General features: G+C 47.1%; 1 protein-coding gene and 1 pseudogene across 3 annotated transcripts; both read right to left on the reverse strand.

The window, feature by feature from the left end:
* Window positions 1–5,297: 5,297 nt before the first annotated feature.
* On the reverse strand, window positions 5,298–11,574 carry KCNE3 (potassium voltage-gated channel subfamily E regulatory subunit 3). 2 transcript variants are annotated; one of them, XM_022593799.3, is made up of 2 exons: window positions 11,316–11,574; window positions 5,298–8,430 (listed from the first exon to the last, which is right to left on the reverse strand). In XM_022593799.3, the coding sequence occupies exon 2, from the start codon at window positions 8,388–8,390 to the stop codon at window positions 8,091–8,093; it is 300 nt and encodes a 99-aa protein (XP_022449507.1). In that variant the 5' UTR covers window positions 8,391–8,430; window positions 11,316–11,574; the 3' UTR covers window positions 5,298–8,090. The 2 variants fall into 2 exon arrangements, with proteins under 2 accessions (XP_022449507.1, XP_022449508.1); XM_022593800.3 differs by having other exon boundaries at window positions 11,458–11,572.
* Window positions 9,555–18,730, reverse strand: LOC149748740 (uncharacterized; annotated as a pseudogene). The gene is made up of 4 exons (XR_016393978.1): window positions 16,992–18,730; window positions 15,646–15,731; window positions 11,549–11,618; window positions 9,555–9,776 (listed from the first exon to the last, which is right to left on the reverse strand). The product of XR_016393978.1 is annotated as an uncharacterized LOC149748740 (transcript).
* Between the last annotated feature and the right edge of the window lie 242 nt (window positions 18,731–18,972).

Raw genomic sequence — 18,972 nt, forward strand, 5'->3', positions numbered from 1 at the left:
CCAGTGGGGAGAAGGGGAAAGGGCAATATAGGAGTAGGGGGAAAAAAGGGTTATTATGGGATTACATGAAATCATGTGTGTGAAACTTTTGAAAATTGTAAAGCACTATAGAATTTAAAGAATTTTTCATTCAATTAAAAAAAAGGATACATTAAAAAAAATAAAAGAATGTATATGTTGGAAACAGAGACCTCTAAATGGTCCAAACCTTCCCTCCCTATCCCTCAAAGAAAGCCTCCCAACCTACAAAGGACTAACTGTGTTTCTGAAAAGGATGCAGAGGAAAATTTTCTTTAAGTCTTTTTACTGAGTCCACAGCAGAAAAAAAAATAAATTGATTTAATTAATCAGTCATTAATTCATACACAATGTTCTCAAACTTTTTCATCTTCTGTGAAGATTCCCATGACCCCTTTCTTCCTTGGCCACTATAGTTCATATGCAATCCTGTATGTCTTATCTTTACTGCCAACTGGGGAAGTGGGCGGGGAAGGGGAAGTGACAGGACTAAACAGATTATGTTGCTGATTCTCTCCATTTTGGGGTGAAAATTGTCACAACCAATTGTTTGGAATTCCACATTTCTGATCTTTGGAACCCCTTGGGAACAATGAGAGCAGTGGGTGGAAAAAACACAGGCTTTGGAAGCTTTGATTTATGGGAATACGTTTATATGTAATGGCACAGAGTGCTTGGTGACAGGGTATTGGAACAGGCTAGGACACTGATGTTCATGGCATAGGTAAAAGAGAAGGAACCATTAGACCAGCAGTTTTCCCCCTCGTGTAGACAATTATACTGGTGTCTGCCAAATCAAGGGCAAAATTAGAATTTTGCTCTAAGGTAGCTGCAGAACTATAGATGAGTAGTGCTGGGCCCTCTAGTGGCCAGTTTTTATTCAGTGACCATAACTCGCTGTTTTTCTACACTGCCAGTCTCTATTACTGCCTTGTCTTCATTTTGGTTTTGCTAGAACCACTAACTGTCTCCATCTATATTCTGTCATCCCATCCCTCTGTCATTACTGACAACTACTTAGGAACAGGCTCAGTGCTAGGGAACAGTTCTTGAGGGAGAGATTGATTCCCTTGGAAACAGACTGAGGTGGAGAGTGGCATGCAGGTCTTTTGGAGAGCGCTCTTGGGAGGTACATCAGTAAGGAAGTGAGGAAGCAGGAGTGGGCAGAGGGAGAAGCTAACTCACAATTTGGTTGCAACCGAAACCTCAGCTGATCCTACCAGGAGTTCTGGAGCTGAGATGGCTCCTCAGTTGTCCCAAATAGATGCGATGGAACCAGCCTTTTGTATCCCTGTATCAGTCTGTCATTGGTCATGAGCTGCCCCCCAGTAGGGGTTATAGCCTTGGCTGAAATAGTTCCCTCTGGCCCAGGAAAATGCACAGTGAGGGGTGCAGCTGTGAGCTGCCAGCAGCCCATGTTTGCAGCAGTTGGGTGATGGGTGCATTGACCCCAAGGATCCGGGCAGAGTGTCACTGTATCCACTCCTGGGAGTTAGCAGTCATATTTAGGGGCTCCCCGAGCACTTTGTCTGTACCTTTCTTTTGTCAGTTACCCCTGTTGCAGGGAGGAAAAGTCCAGAAACAGAAGTCAGGAGACATAGATTCTAGTACAGACTACTGCTGCGTGATCTTAAGTATGTTACCTAAATTATCCTGGCCTCAAGACTAGCAATAGTCAATATGGTTCAGTAACAGTCCTTACCATTCATATTTTACAAAGTGTTCTCACATCCACTTTTAACTGAATCCACCAGACCAAACTCTCTAAACCAAATGAGAGAATGGAGATGGAAATGTCTTGAAAGGTTGAAAGCACCATACACAAACACATGTGAGAGATTATGTAGCACAATACTCATAATAATGTTGATTCATTTCACCAATACTTATGGAGCATACACTTTGTGCCAAGCCTTATTCTAGTTGATGAGGGCATAGAGATGCATTAGACATGGTCCCTGCTTGCACCTTTGCAGTGTTTCTAGGAGGGGAAAAGACATGCCTGGAGAGTACATTGTGGTAAAAATTATCAGAGAATTATAAGCAGGACAATAACATGAGTGAAAGAAGCCTCCACCTGTGAAGAGGAGGGTAGTTCAAAGTAGAGCTTCATAGAAATGGAACAGTTTTCTAGGTAGAAAAACAAGTGGGTGAGCTAATCCTTGCCCCCATGAAGACACGGACTGTGCCTTTCTTGTTTGCTGCTATATTCTTTTGCCAAACACATTGCCAAATATCTTGGTTGTACTTAATAATTATTTCTTGAATGAATGAATGGTAATCCAAGAGCAGAACTGTAAGCCTGTAACTGTCCCACAGAGATCTTTTGAAATGTATTTAAATAATCTCATCCTCTCTCCAACTGAGGGAGGTGCATCAATGATTCACATTAGATCTTTTCTTGAGATTTAACCCTTCTAATCTCCCAGCAGATTCTGTGGCTGGTCTCTATATGTTTCTCTTATTCCCAGTGTTGAGTTAGTGCTGTAGGGACTCAGGGACTCTTACCCAAGAGCTGTCCCAATTGACTGATTATCCCCATAAGCACTGTGACAATGACCTCTCTTCTCTTTGAGGCATCTTGCTTGGAGGTAAAAGGAGCTGGGCGAGGACAAGATTGTGACTGCTCTACTTGATCCATGAAAGGGAGCAGAGAGGCCAGCCACAGAGTGTGCTAGGAGATTAAGAGTGTTTAGTTTCAAGAAAGGAACTAATGTGACTCTCAAAGGGACCAACTATAGTGGGGAGAATATGGGCTTTGAATTTAGGTGAGTCTGTGTTAAAATCTAGACAGTGCTACATATTAAGTGAATGTTAAACAAGCGATTTCACCTCTGAGCTTCTGTTACTTCATCTATGAAATGAGGTTAAAAAGGTAATTACCTCTAGAGCTTCCCAGCACAGTGCCTGGCAGAGATTGGTTGGTCATCAAATAGTAATTTTTCTTCCCTTTCTTTCCTGTTCACTAATTTCCTTCTCTCCTGCTCCTAGACCTCATTCTGTCACAGTTTAACCATAGATGGGTTCTCTGATTTCATCCAGGCAGATCATGTTCTTGGTTTCCTAGTGGCACGTGAAAGAGGATTCTTTTTCCTACACAAAGCTGGCTGAAAGACTTGCTTTGTCTGTTTCCCCTTTGCCTAAACAAATATCTTGGATATTACCACTCCAATGAGAGGAGAGACCAGACTCACCAGTGCCAGAAAAAAAATAAAATAAAAGAGCAAAAGTCACATTCCCAGGACAGGCTTAGTTAGACCTGCAAGGCTCCCGCCTGCACCCCTCAGAAAACATGACTGAATCAGAATAATAGCACTTCTTCCTCTTGGCAGGACTCTACTCTTTTTTTTTTTTGGCCACACCACACGGCTTGTGGGATCTTAGTTCCCTGACCAGGGATTGAACCTGCGCCCTCAGCAGTGAAAGCACAGAGTCCTAACCTCTGGACCACTAGGGAATTCCCAGGACTCTACATTTTTTTTTTATCATGACCCGTCCTGGGGAAAGTGAGGAGGGTAGAGTGAAGACCACTAGCTGTCCACAAAATCCATTCTTTCTTCCTTAGTAATTGAGGTTTGGCTGCTTGCAGCCAGCTGTGGCCATGTTACTGAACCCTTGTCAATAGATGTGGGAAGATGGGATGTATGCAGCTTTTGCCTTGCTTGCTTAAGAGCAAATCTCAGGCTCTGGAATTCTGTTCTTTCTCTCTCCTCACTAACTAGAAATGCTTCAACCAGAGTAAACTTGGAAGCTACACGTTGAGGATGGCTGTCATAATCCCAGGTCCCTGAATGAGTAGAGCAGAGCCATCCACCTACTTGGAATGCTGCCTTGGACCATACTACACTGGACCACCTAATCAAATCCTACCTCACATCTCCAGGAAACATCCATGAATACATCCCTCTCCCTCTTCTTGACCATCACATTTAATATTGGTTCCCCACATTTTCTGTACTTAAGTGTATTGTTTCCTATTGGGTTCTTTTTGGTGTAATCTTGTTTTCTTTATTTAGTGTGTGCTTCTCGGCTCTTAAGCTAGAAGGAGATCACAAGATGTGACACTCTGCTTCTGCTCCCATTTCCCCAATAGCACAGCTGTTGTGGATGCTGACGGAGCCCCCGTGTGGCCCCTTCCCCAGCTGCTGTGAGTGTTGGCTGCTGTCACCTCAGAGCTGCTGCTTTCTCCAGCTCAGCCAAACGTGAGCACCCGTGGGAGGTTACATGCCCCCCTCTAGCAGCCAGCAGTCAGTGGTGACACAGGGTAGAAAAGGATAGTCACTAAAGATGGGGCTGATCCTGTGATGAAAACTGAGCTTCAGAACCTTCCTGAGGAACTAGGCTGTTGCAGATCTCCAACCAAGACAACTGGTCTAGGCTGCAATTGCTCACAGGTGCCACCCTTCTCCAGAGACCTGCCCTCAGCTGATGGGCACCTCCTCACAACCCTCCTCTCTTCCCCCTCCCCACCAGGGTGGCCCACAAGCAATGACTGACTGATATGGGGCATAAAAGCCCGGCCCCTTTGCCTCAAGGGGGTGTAAGTCTGCCTTGTGGTTTATGCCCCAGTTCCCTGTGGATCAGGCCAGGGCTAGATGTGACCTGACATGTACCTTGTTTGTCTTGTTCCCTTTTCTATCTACTTCACTCTTTCCCTTGCACGTTTCCCCCAAAAAGTGCTCCCTCAATAAATGCCTGTCTCAGACTTTGCTTCTAGGGAACCCAACTTCAGTCTACTGATGTCAATACTCTGCCGTCATCTTCCCAAATCATCTCCGGGGACCGTTCAGACCCATGGTCTGGGCTGGGTATGCCATGGTGCTGAAATTGGGTTGAGAGTGAGGAAGGAGCTACGTGAAGAACAAGTGGGCTCTACTGAAGTAGCTGTAAGGAATACCTGCTACATAGGGATGTTACGAAGGTTTTAAAATCTAAATGAGCTAATGTCTGTAAAATGCTTAGGCCATAGCCTGACATGTAGTATCTTAAGTATTAAGTGCTTTTAAGTATTAAGGCAGGGATTTCTTTGATCTTTTTCATTTGTTTATGTATTCCAAGTGTGCCTAGATGAGTGCATGGCACATAGTAGGCACTCAGCGTCTGAATGAGTGATTATTGAAGTTTTGCTTTGAGGGCCCAAGGTGATGTGCTGGGATCTGGCCAGCAGAGGGCAGAACCAGTGCAGCCAAAAGAGCCTATGGGCTGAAGGAGGCAGTGGGATAGAGCTGGGGGGAGAGCCAAGGGGAGTACCTACATCATAAAATATTAGAATGTTTAAATTATACCTTAAAATCTTATATTTTTATTTAGCCCAACGTTGAGTGTACATAATGAGGTATACTGAGCCCCTACTTTGTAAATTAAGACAAATAAGTAGTTCCAGGCCCCAAGATCCCTAGAGTTGCCCCAGTAGCTCCTCTTTGGTTTTTTTTTTTTTTTTTTTTTTTTTTGCAGTACGCGGGCCTCTCACTGTTGTGGCCTCTCCCGTTGCGGAGCACAGGCTCCGGATGTGCAGGCTCAGCGGCCATGGCTCACAGACCCAGCTGCTCCACGGCATGTGGGCTCTTCCAACCACTGCGCCACCAGGGAAGCCCCTGGTAGCTCCTCTTTTGAACTACCACATACTCCTCTCAATAAATCCCCTTTTGTGCTTATGCTAATACACACTGGATTTCTGTAACTTACAAGCAAAAGAATTTGTATTACTCTATTTTTAAGCCCTGTGAGTATAAGGACTGTGTGAAGGGGAGTCTCCCCCATAGATGGGGACACTGAACTCCCAGCGCAGCCACTCTGGGGTGCTTCCTGCTCCATCCAGCTGCCGACCTGCTCTCTTCAGGAGGGTGGTCTGGCCACATTTCTGCCTCCAAGCTTCCCTTGTCTTGTTCCATTCATTCTCTCTGCCCACGTAGATCTGTCCTATCTCTCAAAGCCCAGTTCAAATTCTACCTTTCTCTGGCTCCTCTGCATCCACTCAATCTCATTTCTCAAAATTCTGATAGCACCCATTACCTGACATTCATTCTTATTCTTGTTGGGATTCCATATTTTATTTGGGTGTTTGGGCTGGGCGGTCTCCAAAGTGCCATCCAGCTGTAGACTTCCGAGTCCGTTGTCCACCTATATGTCACGTCTTCTTAAGCAGGTCTCCACCTTCTCTCTCAAGAAGATATGAGGAAAGGCTTGAGAGCACACGTGGGGCTCAGCACTGATTTGCATGGAATCAACATGACTAACTGCTCATGGGAGCAAATGTGTTCTGTGATCCTCCATTCAAGTAACACACAGGTGTTTATTTTCATTTTTTCAAAGTAGAAGTAGCTCCCCCCCGCCCTATTATATAAGAAACATACTTACGGTCAAATAAATCAAATATTACATAAATTTTTAAAGTAGAAAGGGAAAATCACCCATAATCCTTCTCTTCAGAGATAAGTGCTCTCAAAATATGCTTTCAAAGTTTTTGATATACACAAATATGTGTGTTTTGATAGGGCTTTCTGGAGACCCCATGGAGATTCCTTAATAACAGAAATTAAACAGAACAGTGGGAGGTTCCAGCCTGGGATTTGTAGCTGGCCACATTTCATGTCTTCAGCTGAAGCATGTGAAACTACTGATATTCAGCTGTTTTTGGCCTACAAGCACAGCAGTTTTATGTGGTTCAAATCAATGTATGTGAAGCCTAGAATATCAGATCTGGTAGAGCCCTTAGAGACTTTCAACTATTTCAACTTTCTATTTCACGGTGCTGAAGAAGGACAAGAGTCAGAGAGGGAAGTGTCTAGCCAGTTTATATACCACACTGGTAGTAGAATCAGGGCTGGTTCTCTTTCCACTGAATCAGGTACCTGCCTCTTTTAATATGGTAATCTTCTAGGTGCGATAATAATCTTCTAGAAGCAGATTTCAACTTGATATCAGAAAATTACTCACTCTAGAATTCATTCAAAATGAATGAACTCTAAGGCTGCCTTAGAGGTACTGAAGTCCCCAGGACTGGAGATGGGGCTGGGAAAGGCACTGGGACATTGGTGGAGGGGCACAGGGACAATGGAGCTAATGAGGCTTAACAGTCAGGGCTCTGTACTTGCATGGCTCCTTCTTAAGATCTTAGGAGGGGCCCCAACAATGTATTACCATGGTGATATGTTTTTGTAATACTTGCAAAAATAAGATATTTTAAAATTCTTTTTCTTAAGGAGGGCCCCCCAGAATTACATAAGTTTCAGGCCTAGATCCACTCCTAGGTAGCACACAGTTTTGCAAAGCACTAGGCAAGGTGACCAGAGAACCTGGGTTCCAGTCATGGTACTGCTTTGGCCCAAATGGGCAGAATGGCACTTGCTCTGCTTCCCTCACAGGGGGTAAAATCACAAATGTTAAATGGGCTGAAAAACATAAAATGTGAAAAAATATAAATAAGTAACATAACTTAGATTTCCTGTCTGTGATATGAGATAATCATTGCTGCTTCTCATGGTCATTGAAGATAACACATCAAAAAATGTGTCCTCAGGGCATTTTCCTGTCTCATTTCCCTCTGCTACAACTTCCTCTTTTCCTTCCTCTACCCCCTAGCCCCCAACACTCCGGCCACTAGAACACTCATTTGTCATTATATGTTGCCACTTTTATATATATATACATATATATGTGTGTGTGTGTGTGTGTGTATATATATATATATATATATTTTTTTTTTTTTGCCACACTGAACGGCTTGTGGGATTTCAGTTCCCCGACCAGGGATTGAACCCAGGCCCTTGGCAGTGAGAGCACGGAGTCCTAACCACTGGAGCACCAGGGAATTCCTGCCACTTTTATATATTTGTTCAAAGGGCTCCTACCGTCTATAACGTCTATCTTTGCTGGAAAAAATCCTTATCCACAAGGCCTAGGTCTGCTAGATCCTCTCCTCCTTCCCCAATGATGACCTCCCTTAGTACTGTTTCTTGTTGATCTTACAGATTAGAACACTGAGGCCTGATGTAACACATAGCTGAGTTCTGGAGGCCCCACAAGATAATCCTCAGGAATCTTGATCTTCTGCCATCCCCGGCCTCTTAGCATTAGAGCATAGACACACGGTTCTTGATGTATACATGATAGGGGTCACTGCGCTTATCCACTTTGCGGGAGCGGGTGTATCCAAGGATGAGGCTGCCCACAGTGGCAGCAAATAGGAACATGACGAAGAGAATGTACATGTAGGAGTTGTCATCGCGGCCAGGTAGGCTGGCCCGCCTCTCCTCAGTCAGGTTGTCTGACCCTGGCCGGCACAGCAAGTTGCTGTGAAGAGTAGCATTTAGAGCCTTCAACACAGTGTGCAGGCTCTCATACCAGGTCTCAGTCCCATTGGTGGTCTCCATAGCAACAGGGATTCAGGTGGGGGAAGAATCGGAGGATGCTCTGGTAGTGACAGAAAAGAGAGAGGATGGCTTCTGTTACTTGTAGATTGAATGACCTTCCCACTCTTTCAGACCCCAGCTAAAATCCCATCACAATTTATTCTAACTACTTGTTTGCTTGTCTGTCTTCTCCACTAGACTGCCAGCCCAAGGAAGGCAGGGAATGTGTCTGTTTTATTCACTGCTATGTATGAGCACTTATGACAGCACTCAGTAGGTGCTCAATAAATACTTGTGGAAGGAAGTCTTCCTTGACCATTGTAAGCATGCTGATCTATCCTTTCTTTGGGTTCTAAAAGTCACTGAGCTTTAGGCTAGAAGGGCCTTAGGGATTATTTACTGTAATTTCTTCCATTTTACACACAGGCCCAGAGAGAATAGTTGGCTTGTCCATGATCACAGAGAATACTGGAGGTAGAGCCGAGGTACAGCCCTGCTCTTTGATGGCCAGCTCAGAGCTCCTCTGGCCTCCACACCAGCTCTGGGGAGGACTGTGTGGCACAGTTAGAAGACATTCCTCAGAACTCTCCCTCAGCACAGTTCTTTCTTATGCTCCACAGACACCATGTAGAAGATGTTTGGGGTTGGCTTAGATTTCCCCCTACCTGGGTCATTTGACCTATAAAGCATCCTAGGTCCCACTCTAGGTATTCCTAGCTATTGAGGAGAAATTCTGTTGGAAAAGAGGTGGCTGGGGGAGCAGGCAAAGGCTGATAACCACTGCAGGCACTGGGCCTGAGGGCTTTGGAGTGAAAGGAATACTCAGTCCAGTTTGGGGTTATACCCACCCCAGAGAGAAAAGACACTAGCACCTCAACTATCCTGCCTTCCAAAACAATGTCACTGTGTACATGGCATATAACTGGTGATAGCAGATGTTCCTTTTCCTTCCTCTCAGAGATCCTTAGTCTACAATGTAGAAAAATAGCCAAAGGCAGCCTTGTATCCTAGTCTCTGGAAAAACATATGTCATTCCTTTAAACAAGGCTCCATGCTCACTTCCTTCAGGAAGCCTTTGTGTGCTCCCAACATACTCCACAAGCTTTATCATCACAGCCTTCCCTTTGCCCCAGCACTTACATATGAGGCAATGTGTGGCTGTCCTCTTGCTATTGATAAGGGTTATCAGCAGACCACATGCTCCTGGTCAGAAAGGCTGTGTCTCTCCTCCAAGTCTAGGGGACTACCGTAGTTCTCCTTCCCTCAGTGGTCTCCAGTAAAGATGGCCACTTTGGATTTCTCTATAGGCCAGGCACTCAGTGTTCACTGACTGGTTCCAAAGCCCTCCTTTATCTAGGTAGAGCTGTTTAACTTGACTATTAACCATCACGTCTCTTCCCCGGAAAAGATGACAGTTAGTTATGACCATGATAAATATTCATGAAGAACTCTATGAATGCAGAATTTGGGGGGAAGAATCAAAATAATACAGCAATAATCCAGGACTGGCCCACAATTTATGCAAGGCCTTGGGGCCCCCTGCCATCTAGCACTCGGGCAACCTTGTCTGGATGGAAAAGGGGAAGAGTTAAGATCGAGGAGGCATAGGTTCTCATCTACTATCCCACTTGTCAGGCAACAAGTGGGAAAACAACATCACTGTGTACATGGCATATAAATGTGCCTTCCTCTTTCCTCATATGGGCTAATGGAAAGCAGGAGCAGCACAATGAAATTAATGGCTCAGTGAATCACCTGGCCAGTCATTGTTTATGGAGGCCCACTCCTGGGCAGCCTTATTCTGGGAGCTTTAGGAGGCCAGTCCCTATACTCAGGGGCACAAAGCCAGCTCTTAATGTGGGAGACAATGTAGGAGCTACTGGGGCTTAAAGGAAGAAGGGATGAATTCTGACCAGTGCTCAGAGAGTGTTCACAGTGATGGAAGAATTTGAGTTGGACCTTGAAGGATTTTTTGGAAGTAGAGAAGGCAAGGGAAGCAAACAGATGGACTAGAAAGCACACTTTGAAGAATGGAAAGTAGCATAAAGAGTGTAAGATGCGTGAAAGGATAAGATAGGATGTGGGATGGAGACATTGGCCCAAACCAAATCATAGAGGGCCTTCAGTGCCAGGCTGCAGAGTTGGAACTTTATCCTGTAGGTGGAGAAAAACCATGGAATGATATTTTAAAAGGGGGTAAAATAATCAGATCTGTGCTTGGAAAGGACACTCTGGCTTCTATGTGGAGTGTGGAGTAAAGAGGGCAGGGATGGAGGCAGGGAGCCCAGTGATAAGTGAAATAGTGTGGGTTCAAGGTGCTGAGTCCTGAGCTGGGGCAGAGGGAATGACAAGGTGGGGGCGGGGACAGATAGAGGATGTGAGAGGCATTTGGAGGTGGGAATGGCTAAGGCAGTGGTTGCAGGAGGAAGGGGCCTCAGACAGTTTTATAAGCAGACAACAGACAGATGGCATAAGTGCAGGAAGAGCTCACTTTGAGGGAAATAAGTTTCTTGCCCTGTTTGCACTTCAATTTCCTCATCTATCAAAAAAGATTATCACCAGGAGTTGTTGTTCAGTGGGTACAGAGTTTCAGTTTTGCAAGATGAAAAACTTCTAGAGATCTGCTGCATAACAATGTAAAGATAGCTAACACTACTGAGATGTACCATTAAAAATGTTAAGACAATAAATTTTATGTTGCTTTTTACCACATTAAAATTAAAAAAAAATTTTTTTAATTAAAAAGGAAAAAAAAAAAGATTATTATCTCTGCTCTGCCCCCTGCCCCAGGCTTGCTTGAGCATATACTTTTATTATAGTGAAGAGGATTTTTAAAATACATTTTAATAAAAAACACAGTTTTCATTAAAATGAAAATCTGTTTTTCATTTTTGAGAAGTAAATACATACACACAGCAAAAAAAAAGAAATTGAAGCAGTACGTACAATGAAAATGCAGTCTCTCTGTTCCCAATGGCCCAGGTTTCTTTCCCAGGGCAGTCACTGTCACCAGTTTTCTTCGATAGCCTTGCATGGGGGTTTGAACTGACAAGGCAGACGGAGGGCCACCTCCATCTGGAAGACTCACCAAACAACAGCAAATTCACTGGCTCCTAGTCAGCTCCAGGAATCTCCCTGTGGGTGCCCTAAGGCTCCTCAGCCCCTCAGGATGTCCTGACATGTCTTCAGGATGTCCCTGGACACATCTGGGGTCTCAATATTGACTTTGGGAGCTGGGAAGGCCCAGAGCTGGGTGGGGAGGGGACAGAAAAAGAAGGAACTAGACACACAGAAAAAACTTCAGAACGAGGGTGGATCGCCCAAGGCCAAGCCCCAAGGGTTGTGCAATAGCTGTGCTTTGGGTGCTGACACCCTGCCGCTTCCCCTCCCCTTCCTGCAGCAGCTGGATCAGGCCAACCTAGGGTTGCAGTTATAGGAGCTGTGCCATGGCCAAGGGACATCTGATTGCTGTCCCCCGACTCCAGATTCACAATGTCTCATCTGGGTGACTTCATGAGAAACCTCAGTTCAACACATGAGCTGCTGCTCAGGGATCAGCTAACAGTGCAGTCTAAAACATCCCCTTTCCCCAGGGTACTGGCATCTTAGCAGGAGCCTCTAAAAGGCTGAAAGGGCCTGAGACCCAAGGAAATGATGTGAGTGGCAGAATGGCAGCCAGCAATTGGGTTGCTATTTTATGTAGGAACGAATGATGTTACCAATCAACCTATTTGGATAGACTGGGTATAAACATAGGCATGGCATCAACACTATCTGTACCATAGCTTTGTTGTGAAAATTAAAGAAGAAAAGTATGCAGTGCCTGGCACTAGACGCTCCACAGATGTGGTGGTGGTTTTATTTGTGCAGAGCAGAGGCTGGCAAGGCCTTCAGAGTCCATCTAATCTAACCTCCCTCATTTTACAGTGAAAGAAATGAAAACCAAAGAGCTGTCTTGGTTCAGCTGCTACTTGTGTGACTTTGGGCATGTGACTTCCCTTTTCTGGGCCCCAGCTTCTGTCTGCATCTGTAAAATCAAAGGGTTTTTCTATGTAATCGTATAAGGTCCTGATCAGCTCTAACATGAAGATACCACAAAACCATACGTGAGATTTGGGAGATTGGGTAGGCTGGCGGGAGAGGATTTGGGGGACTCTCTAGAGTCCCTTAAATCACGAGATAGAGAAGACTTCAGATTCTTTCCTCACAGGTTAAGATGCTTGAGAGTCCCAGGACTGAGTTACACTTAGTATTCCAGCCTAGATAAACTGAAGGCCAAATTTGCTGACTTGTTCATTTTTCCTCTTTATAGCTCACCTGCCAGGGTGATCTAGCCTGGGGGAGACAGACTCTGTGTTAGAAAGTGGGGGTAGGGGGAAAGCGTCGGGGACAGGGTGGGATCTGAGGTGGAGTTCAGTGAGGGGAGTAAAGGTTCACACAACCATTTATTCCTCACACCCTCCTTCCAGTGCCTCTCTGGATAGACCTGGATGGATATTTGTAGTTCTGATGGAACATGCAAAGGAGCCACAGTTGCATATCTTTAGAAGCTGGGTTGAGGTGGGATGGAGGACCTGTGTGCAAGGAGAGGCAGAGAGCTCATAAAGGGACAGCTTGGTTCTCTATGACCTGCCTCTGGGTCCCAAGTTGGGAATTGGCAGCTGGCAATGTGGGGAATTTTGTTCCTCTTTCTGAGCTCCTTGGCTTCCCTCTTCAAGACAGTTGCCGATTGTGAAGGTCTATGGATGGAGAAGACAGAGCTCCTGCCGTGGAGAGTCCCTGACTTGAAACAAGAGATAATCATTTAGGAAGGGAGATGAACAGTGACTGAAAAGAGATTTTGAAGATCGTTTAGAATCTAGATTCTAGGCCAACCCCTCCATTTTGTAGTTGAGAAAGCTGAAGGTCAGAGAGGGGAAGTGACTAGTCCAAAATGACATGGCTAGTAAATGGTAGAGCTCTGATGAGAACCCAGGTCTTTGGGGTGCTGTTCAGGTGCTCTTTCCGCTACAAATAGCAATGTCTTCTGGCATCTGAGCTGCATTTCACACCAAACACAGGCTCCTCATGTCCTGGGGCATCATCTCCTCTAAGTCCACCACTACTCCTTTTTCCTGCACTACAGATTCTTGCTAATCTTTTTTTTTTTTTGGCCACACCACTGGCATGTGGGATCTTAGTTCCCTGACCAGCGATCAAACCCGCACCCCCTGGATTGGAAGTGCGGAGTCTTAACCACTGGACGGCCAGGAAAGTCGCTCTTGCCAATCTTAACTGAGGATCCAGTAAGGGGAGAAGTTGGTAACTTTTGGAGGAGTTAACCTTCCTTTCTAGCCTTGCTCCCCATGGCCCTTTCTGCTCCAGACCTACTCCTGCTCTTCTATATAAGCCAGGTGCACTCTCTTCCTCCACACCCCGATGTCACTCTTTCCAACACATTAATAGCTTTGCCCAAACTGTTCTTGACTTGAGCTCGCCTGGCCTTTAACTTGGGGATGGAGGCATAAAGCTGGGACCTGGAGGATGAACTGGGTATCTTAGTAAGGTTTTCTTTCAGGTTTCTCTGGGGAAAAGTGAAACGCCACCATCGGTTCTTTTGGTTTCCCTATGCTCTGTTTCAGCTTCTCTTGCAGAATGAGTGTCTGAAGTGCTTGGAAATGTGGTAGAGAGGCAGGGGAAAAAGGCCACATAAAGCAAGTGGATCCAGAGATAACTCCTGGGAATGCACAGTTTTGCCTCTGGCCCCTCTGGTGGTCTTATCACCACCATGGGCTGGTGGGAGAGGAACCTTAACGTATAGTTAGAAGGAGACACAGAAATAGAATCTGAGCTGGAAGGGATCTTAATAATCACGTCATTGGTGTAACCCCCTCATTCAACCAGTGGGAAAAACCACCCCACCCCAAGAGGAAATCACTTGCTCAAGGTCTCACAGCCTAGGAACTGGGACCAGAAACAGGTATCTCATCCACATATCTTTCCACTATAAGTCCTCTGTTGCCTATAGGACAGTCTAACCTCCTGCGATTATCATTCAAGCTCCTTTGGATATGACCCTGCCTCCAGCCCCATCTCACCACAGCTCTCCCCACTGCCTGTGTCCCATGATACTGAGCTATAGCCATTCCCCAAACATTCCTTGCACTTGCACACCTCTTGCCTTTGCTCATGCTGTTTTCTTAGGCAAAAATACCCTTCCTCTTTTTTATCTGCCTAGTGAACTCCTACTCATCCTTCAAGACCGAGCTCCAATATAACCTCTGTAGACCCTCTCCTGAGACACCACCTTCCCCACTCCCTAGCCAGTTAAGTCTCTTCTTCTCGTCTGTTCCTAAAGTGCTTTGCATAAAACCCTATTAGAGCAGTATGCTGTACTGAAATTGGGTGTGTATATCTGTATAAATATAAATAGATATAGATATAGATATACTAAACTGTGCGCTGGGAGGTGTGAAGGTAGGGACCTGTGCCTCATACATTTCTTTATAGCAGGCACTCAAGAATAGGTGGATAAATGTCTCTTCTTATTAGACTATTCCCCCCTGCGCACACACATACGCATTCATGAAAACAGCTTACAGCACTTAAAAAGCAACTTCAAGGGCAGGCCAAAACAGATTCCATTTGGTCTGGGGAAGGGGAAGCTCAAAGAAAAGACACCGTCTCAGTCAGATGGGCAAGTGAGTCAGGGGAGGAGGAATTCTAAGCCACCTTTGGAAGCCCAGATGTTCCCTGCACCAGAACCCCATTCAATCCAAAGGGCAAACATTCTTGGCCCCAAAACACCAGCAGCAGCTTAGCAACCCTCTTCCCTGTGTACCCACCCAGGGGGCAGCCACACACACACACCTGCTGCACACACACAGTCCAACTCCCAGTCTCCCAGCCTCTAATCTTGCCTTTCAGGTATGCCTTTCATGGTTCCAATCTTGGCTGTATGCTTGGCTGTGTGACCTTGAGCACTGCATTTATGTTCTCTGAATCTCGTCTATGAGATGGGGATAATTACCCCTGTCCTGCTTGCCTCACACGCAACTCGGGGAGACCAAAGGGGAGAGGTGTTTTAGAAATTGCAAAGTATTATGTAAACATAAGAGAGAATTATTGGGCAGCCTGGTCACCTGTTTCCTTTTCTGTTTCCCTATCTCCTCCGCCACCCCCCAGTATTACCAAGAACAGCTATCCCTATGTCCCCTCTCCCCATCTTAGGTTCTCCTACCCTCAGAGGAAGCCAGGAGGTTCTTTATTACTTTTCTTCATTCTCAGACACACTTACCTCCTTCAGAAGCCTTCCTTGTTTCTCATCCTCTCTGATCAGCCCTGTAATCTCTCTCCATTTAGGGGTACCATTCTGTAGTCCTGCTGGTGATAGAGAACACACCAGAGTTGGAGTCAAGATACCTGCCCCTATTTTGTAGACATGTCTAGCCGTGTGTCTTGGTCAAGTCATTTCTCCACTCTGGGGCCTCATTCTCCCCATCAGTAAGATGGGATATCTTGTCTTGCCTCCCTCTTAGTAGGCATTTTGAGCATCCACCCATTCAGTTTATAGATAGAAGTGTGTTTTGCAAAGTGTGGAGTGAGTGAGGGATGAAGGTTGTTTGTTCTCATCTTAAGGAGTCAAGAAAATCTGAAAGCAGTTTCCTTGCCTCCAGCTTGGCTCTCCTCCATTCAGAGCGGTTAACTGGCTGGATGCCAGGAGATAAAGAGCAGCTAACATATTTACAATGCACTTTTGTAGCTGAAGTGGAATCAGCCCTGGGCTAGGAGTGGGGAGAATTGGGTTCTACTTCTGTCTGGTCCCTGGTGTGACCCTGGACAAGCATCTCCCCACTGGGCCTCAGATTCTCCATATGCAAACTGCTGAGGAGTGGGGAGGGGGCTAGGAGGAGACACTCTCCAAGGGGCCCTCACACAGGGGTCTGAACTCCTGTACCTTCTACACAAGAAACTCCCGGGCCCAGTCCCCTTCCCCCACATGCCATACGGAGTACATGGGCAACAGGACCAGGAGGCTCATTTTACATTTGGTGACCCAGGAAAAGAACGCACAAAGCACAGAGCAGGTGGGCGATTGGCACAGGTTTACACAACCTGTAAACTAGAACTCAAGTCTCCTGACTCCCAGCCTAGATCTATGTTACTAGTACTAGAAGACATCTAAGGGAGCTTCTAGGCTTTTCCTAGGACTGTGGCGCATAGGGCGAGGGGCACAATAAAGTAGCGAATGGGCAAGGCAACTCGCACGCTGAGCAAGCGGCTCCCGCCTAGCAAGAAGACACGCCGGGTCCCGGAGCGCCATTTCCGCGTGTACTCTCGCTGCGGAGCCGCAGGTTGGTTGTTATATCGTGCGCTCGCATATCTGTGGATGTGGAAGGAGCTTGGGTGCCGCCGCCGTCCCGGGGCCCGTGAGTGCCGACCTAAGCCCCCACGGTTTCCGGGAAAGGCGTGCCAGGAGCCCAGCTTCGCGCTCCCACGTGCGCCCCGGGATCCCTGTGGCTCTGTCCAGGGGAGGATCAGTATGTATCTGCGTCGGGTGGCGGCCTCCAGGGAGGCGGATAGACCCCTCATTTCTACCCCTGGCGCCGGCTCAGCCTTCCCGAGCTGGCGGGTGCGCCTTACCTGCCGGTCGGCAAGGCTCCCAGGGGCGCCGTCTGTTCGTTGGACACCTCGCCCTGGGCTCGCGGGTGCCCCGCACTGCGCCCCAAGGCGCTCCGCCAGCCCGCCTGCTCGCAGCCCGCGGCCAGCACCGTCTGCGCCCCCTCCGCTCTGCGCTCCAACCCTCGCTCAGCTGCCTTTTCCCTTCCTCAGGGCGTCCCCTCACCCGGCCCCGCCCGGCCCCTAACACACCCACTTCTCCCGGAGCTGGCTTCGGGCGCCTCCGCCCAGCTGCTTGGCCTCACCCAGCTGTGGGCTGCGACCCTTCCGTCCCCTGCAGCGCCTGCTTCCTGGACGTGAGACCGAATGTTCCTTGCTTCGCTTCAGCTTGCCCGGTCTGAGGAGGATCTCAGAAGAGCGTCGGGTGCCGGTGGAATCAGACCTTGCTCCTACGTGGTTGTATGGTGGCGGGCAGGTCACTGCTCCTCACTGGGCCATGGCTTCCTCGCTATAAAACGGGTACAGTTCCTGCATGCATTCTTCACAGGGTGATGGTTAGGGTCAGGTGAGATCTTAGAATCCAAAATATTAAAGCCGGATGGTCACTGGAGAAATCATCTGATTCTAACACAAACCCTCTTTTCCAGACAGGATGCAGTTTGGGGAAGGGGCCCAGTTTGGGGAAGGAGACTTGCTCAGGCTCACTAAGGAAGTCACTGGCAGAGCTCAGACTCAGAAGCCACTAGGCCACTCTCTCCCCTTAACCTCGGCCAATGTTTCATCCAAGTCTCAACAGTCCTTCACATGCCCAGACAACTGGTGTCCAGCCACACCACGCTGCTCCCTGTCCCTGAATACCCTTCACTTTATGGCCACCAGGCCCTTACTCAAGCCGTTTCTTCCTTGCTGGGGACACTGCAGGTTCCAGAGAAGAGAAGCATCCAGGGACAGCTGGGAAATGAGGACCAGGAGGCCATGGGCAAGGGAGTGGACGGTGGCAGGGAATAGCTCTCAGGGACTCTGTGGGGAGTCCTTATCAGAGCCCTCTTTGCCAGCCTCCGGCCTTGGGATAGTTAATAACAAACTGAGGTGACTTCCCTGGTGGCGCAGTGGTTAAGAATCCGCCTGCCAATGCAGGGGACATGGGTTCAATCCCTGGTCTGGGAAGGTCCCACATGCCGTGGAGCAACTAAGCCTGTGTGCCACAACAACTGAGCCTGTGCTCTAGAGCCCGTGAGCCACAACTACTGAACCCACATGCCACAACTACTGAAGCCCGCATGCCTAGAGCCCGTGCTCTGCAACAAGAGAAGCCACTGCAATGAGAAGCCCACGCACCGCAGTGAACAGTAGCCCCCAATCGCCACAACTAGAGAAAACCTGTGTGCAGCAATGAAGACCCAACACTGCCAAAAATAAATAAATAAAATAAGTAAATTTAAAAAAAAAAACAAAAAACTGAGGCCAGCTCTGGCTCCCTTGCAAACAAAAATCTGTTCTAGGGCTTCTCTGGTGGCACAGTGGTTAAGAATCCGCCTGCCAATGCAGGGGACACGGATTCGAGCCCTGTTCTGGGAAGATTCCACATGCCGTGGAGCAGCTAAGCCCATGTGCCACAACTACTGAGCCTGTGCTCTAGAGCCAGCGAGCCGCAACTGCTGAAGCCCGTGCGCCTAGAGCCTGTGCTCCGCAACGAGAGGAGCCCCTGCAATGAGAAGCCCTTGCACCGCAGCGAAGAGTAGCCCCCGCTCACCACAACTAGAGAAAACCCACCCACAACAATGAAGACCCAACGCAGCCAAAAATTAATTAATTAATTAAAAAAAAGAAAAGAAAATAAATTTAAATTTAAAAAGAAATCTGTTCTAGGTAGGACATCTGAGGCATATACCCTCAATCACAGAATCTCAGATTATATCTAAGAAGTGCTGTCATTTAAAAAAGACCTGGGCTTCCCTGGTGGCACAGTGGTTGGGAGTCTGCCTGCCGATGCAGGGGACACAGG

The sequence above is a fragment of the Delphinapterus leucas genome, chromosome 7, assembly GCF_059928025.1.
Source record: "Delphinapterus leucas isolate spDelLeu-1000000601 "Yukka" chromosome 7, BTC_Dleu_Yukka2, whole genome shotgun sequence".
NCBI lineage: Eukaryota > Metazoa > Chordata > Mammalia > Artiodactyla > Monodontidae > Delphinapterus > Delphinapterus leucas.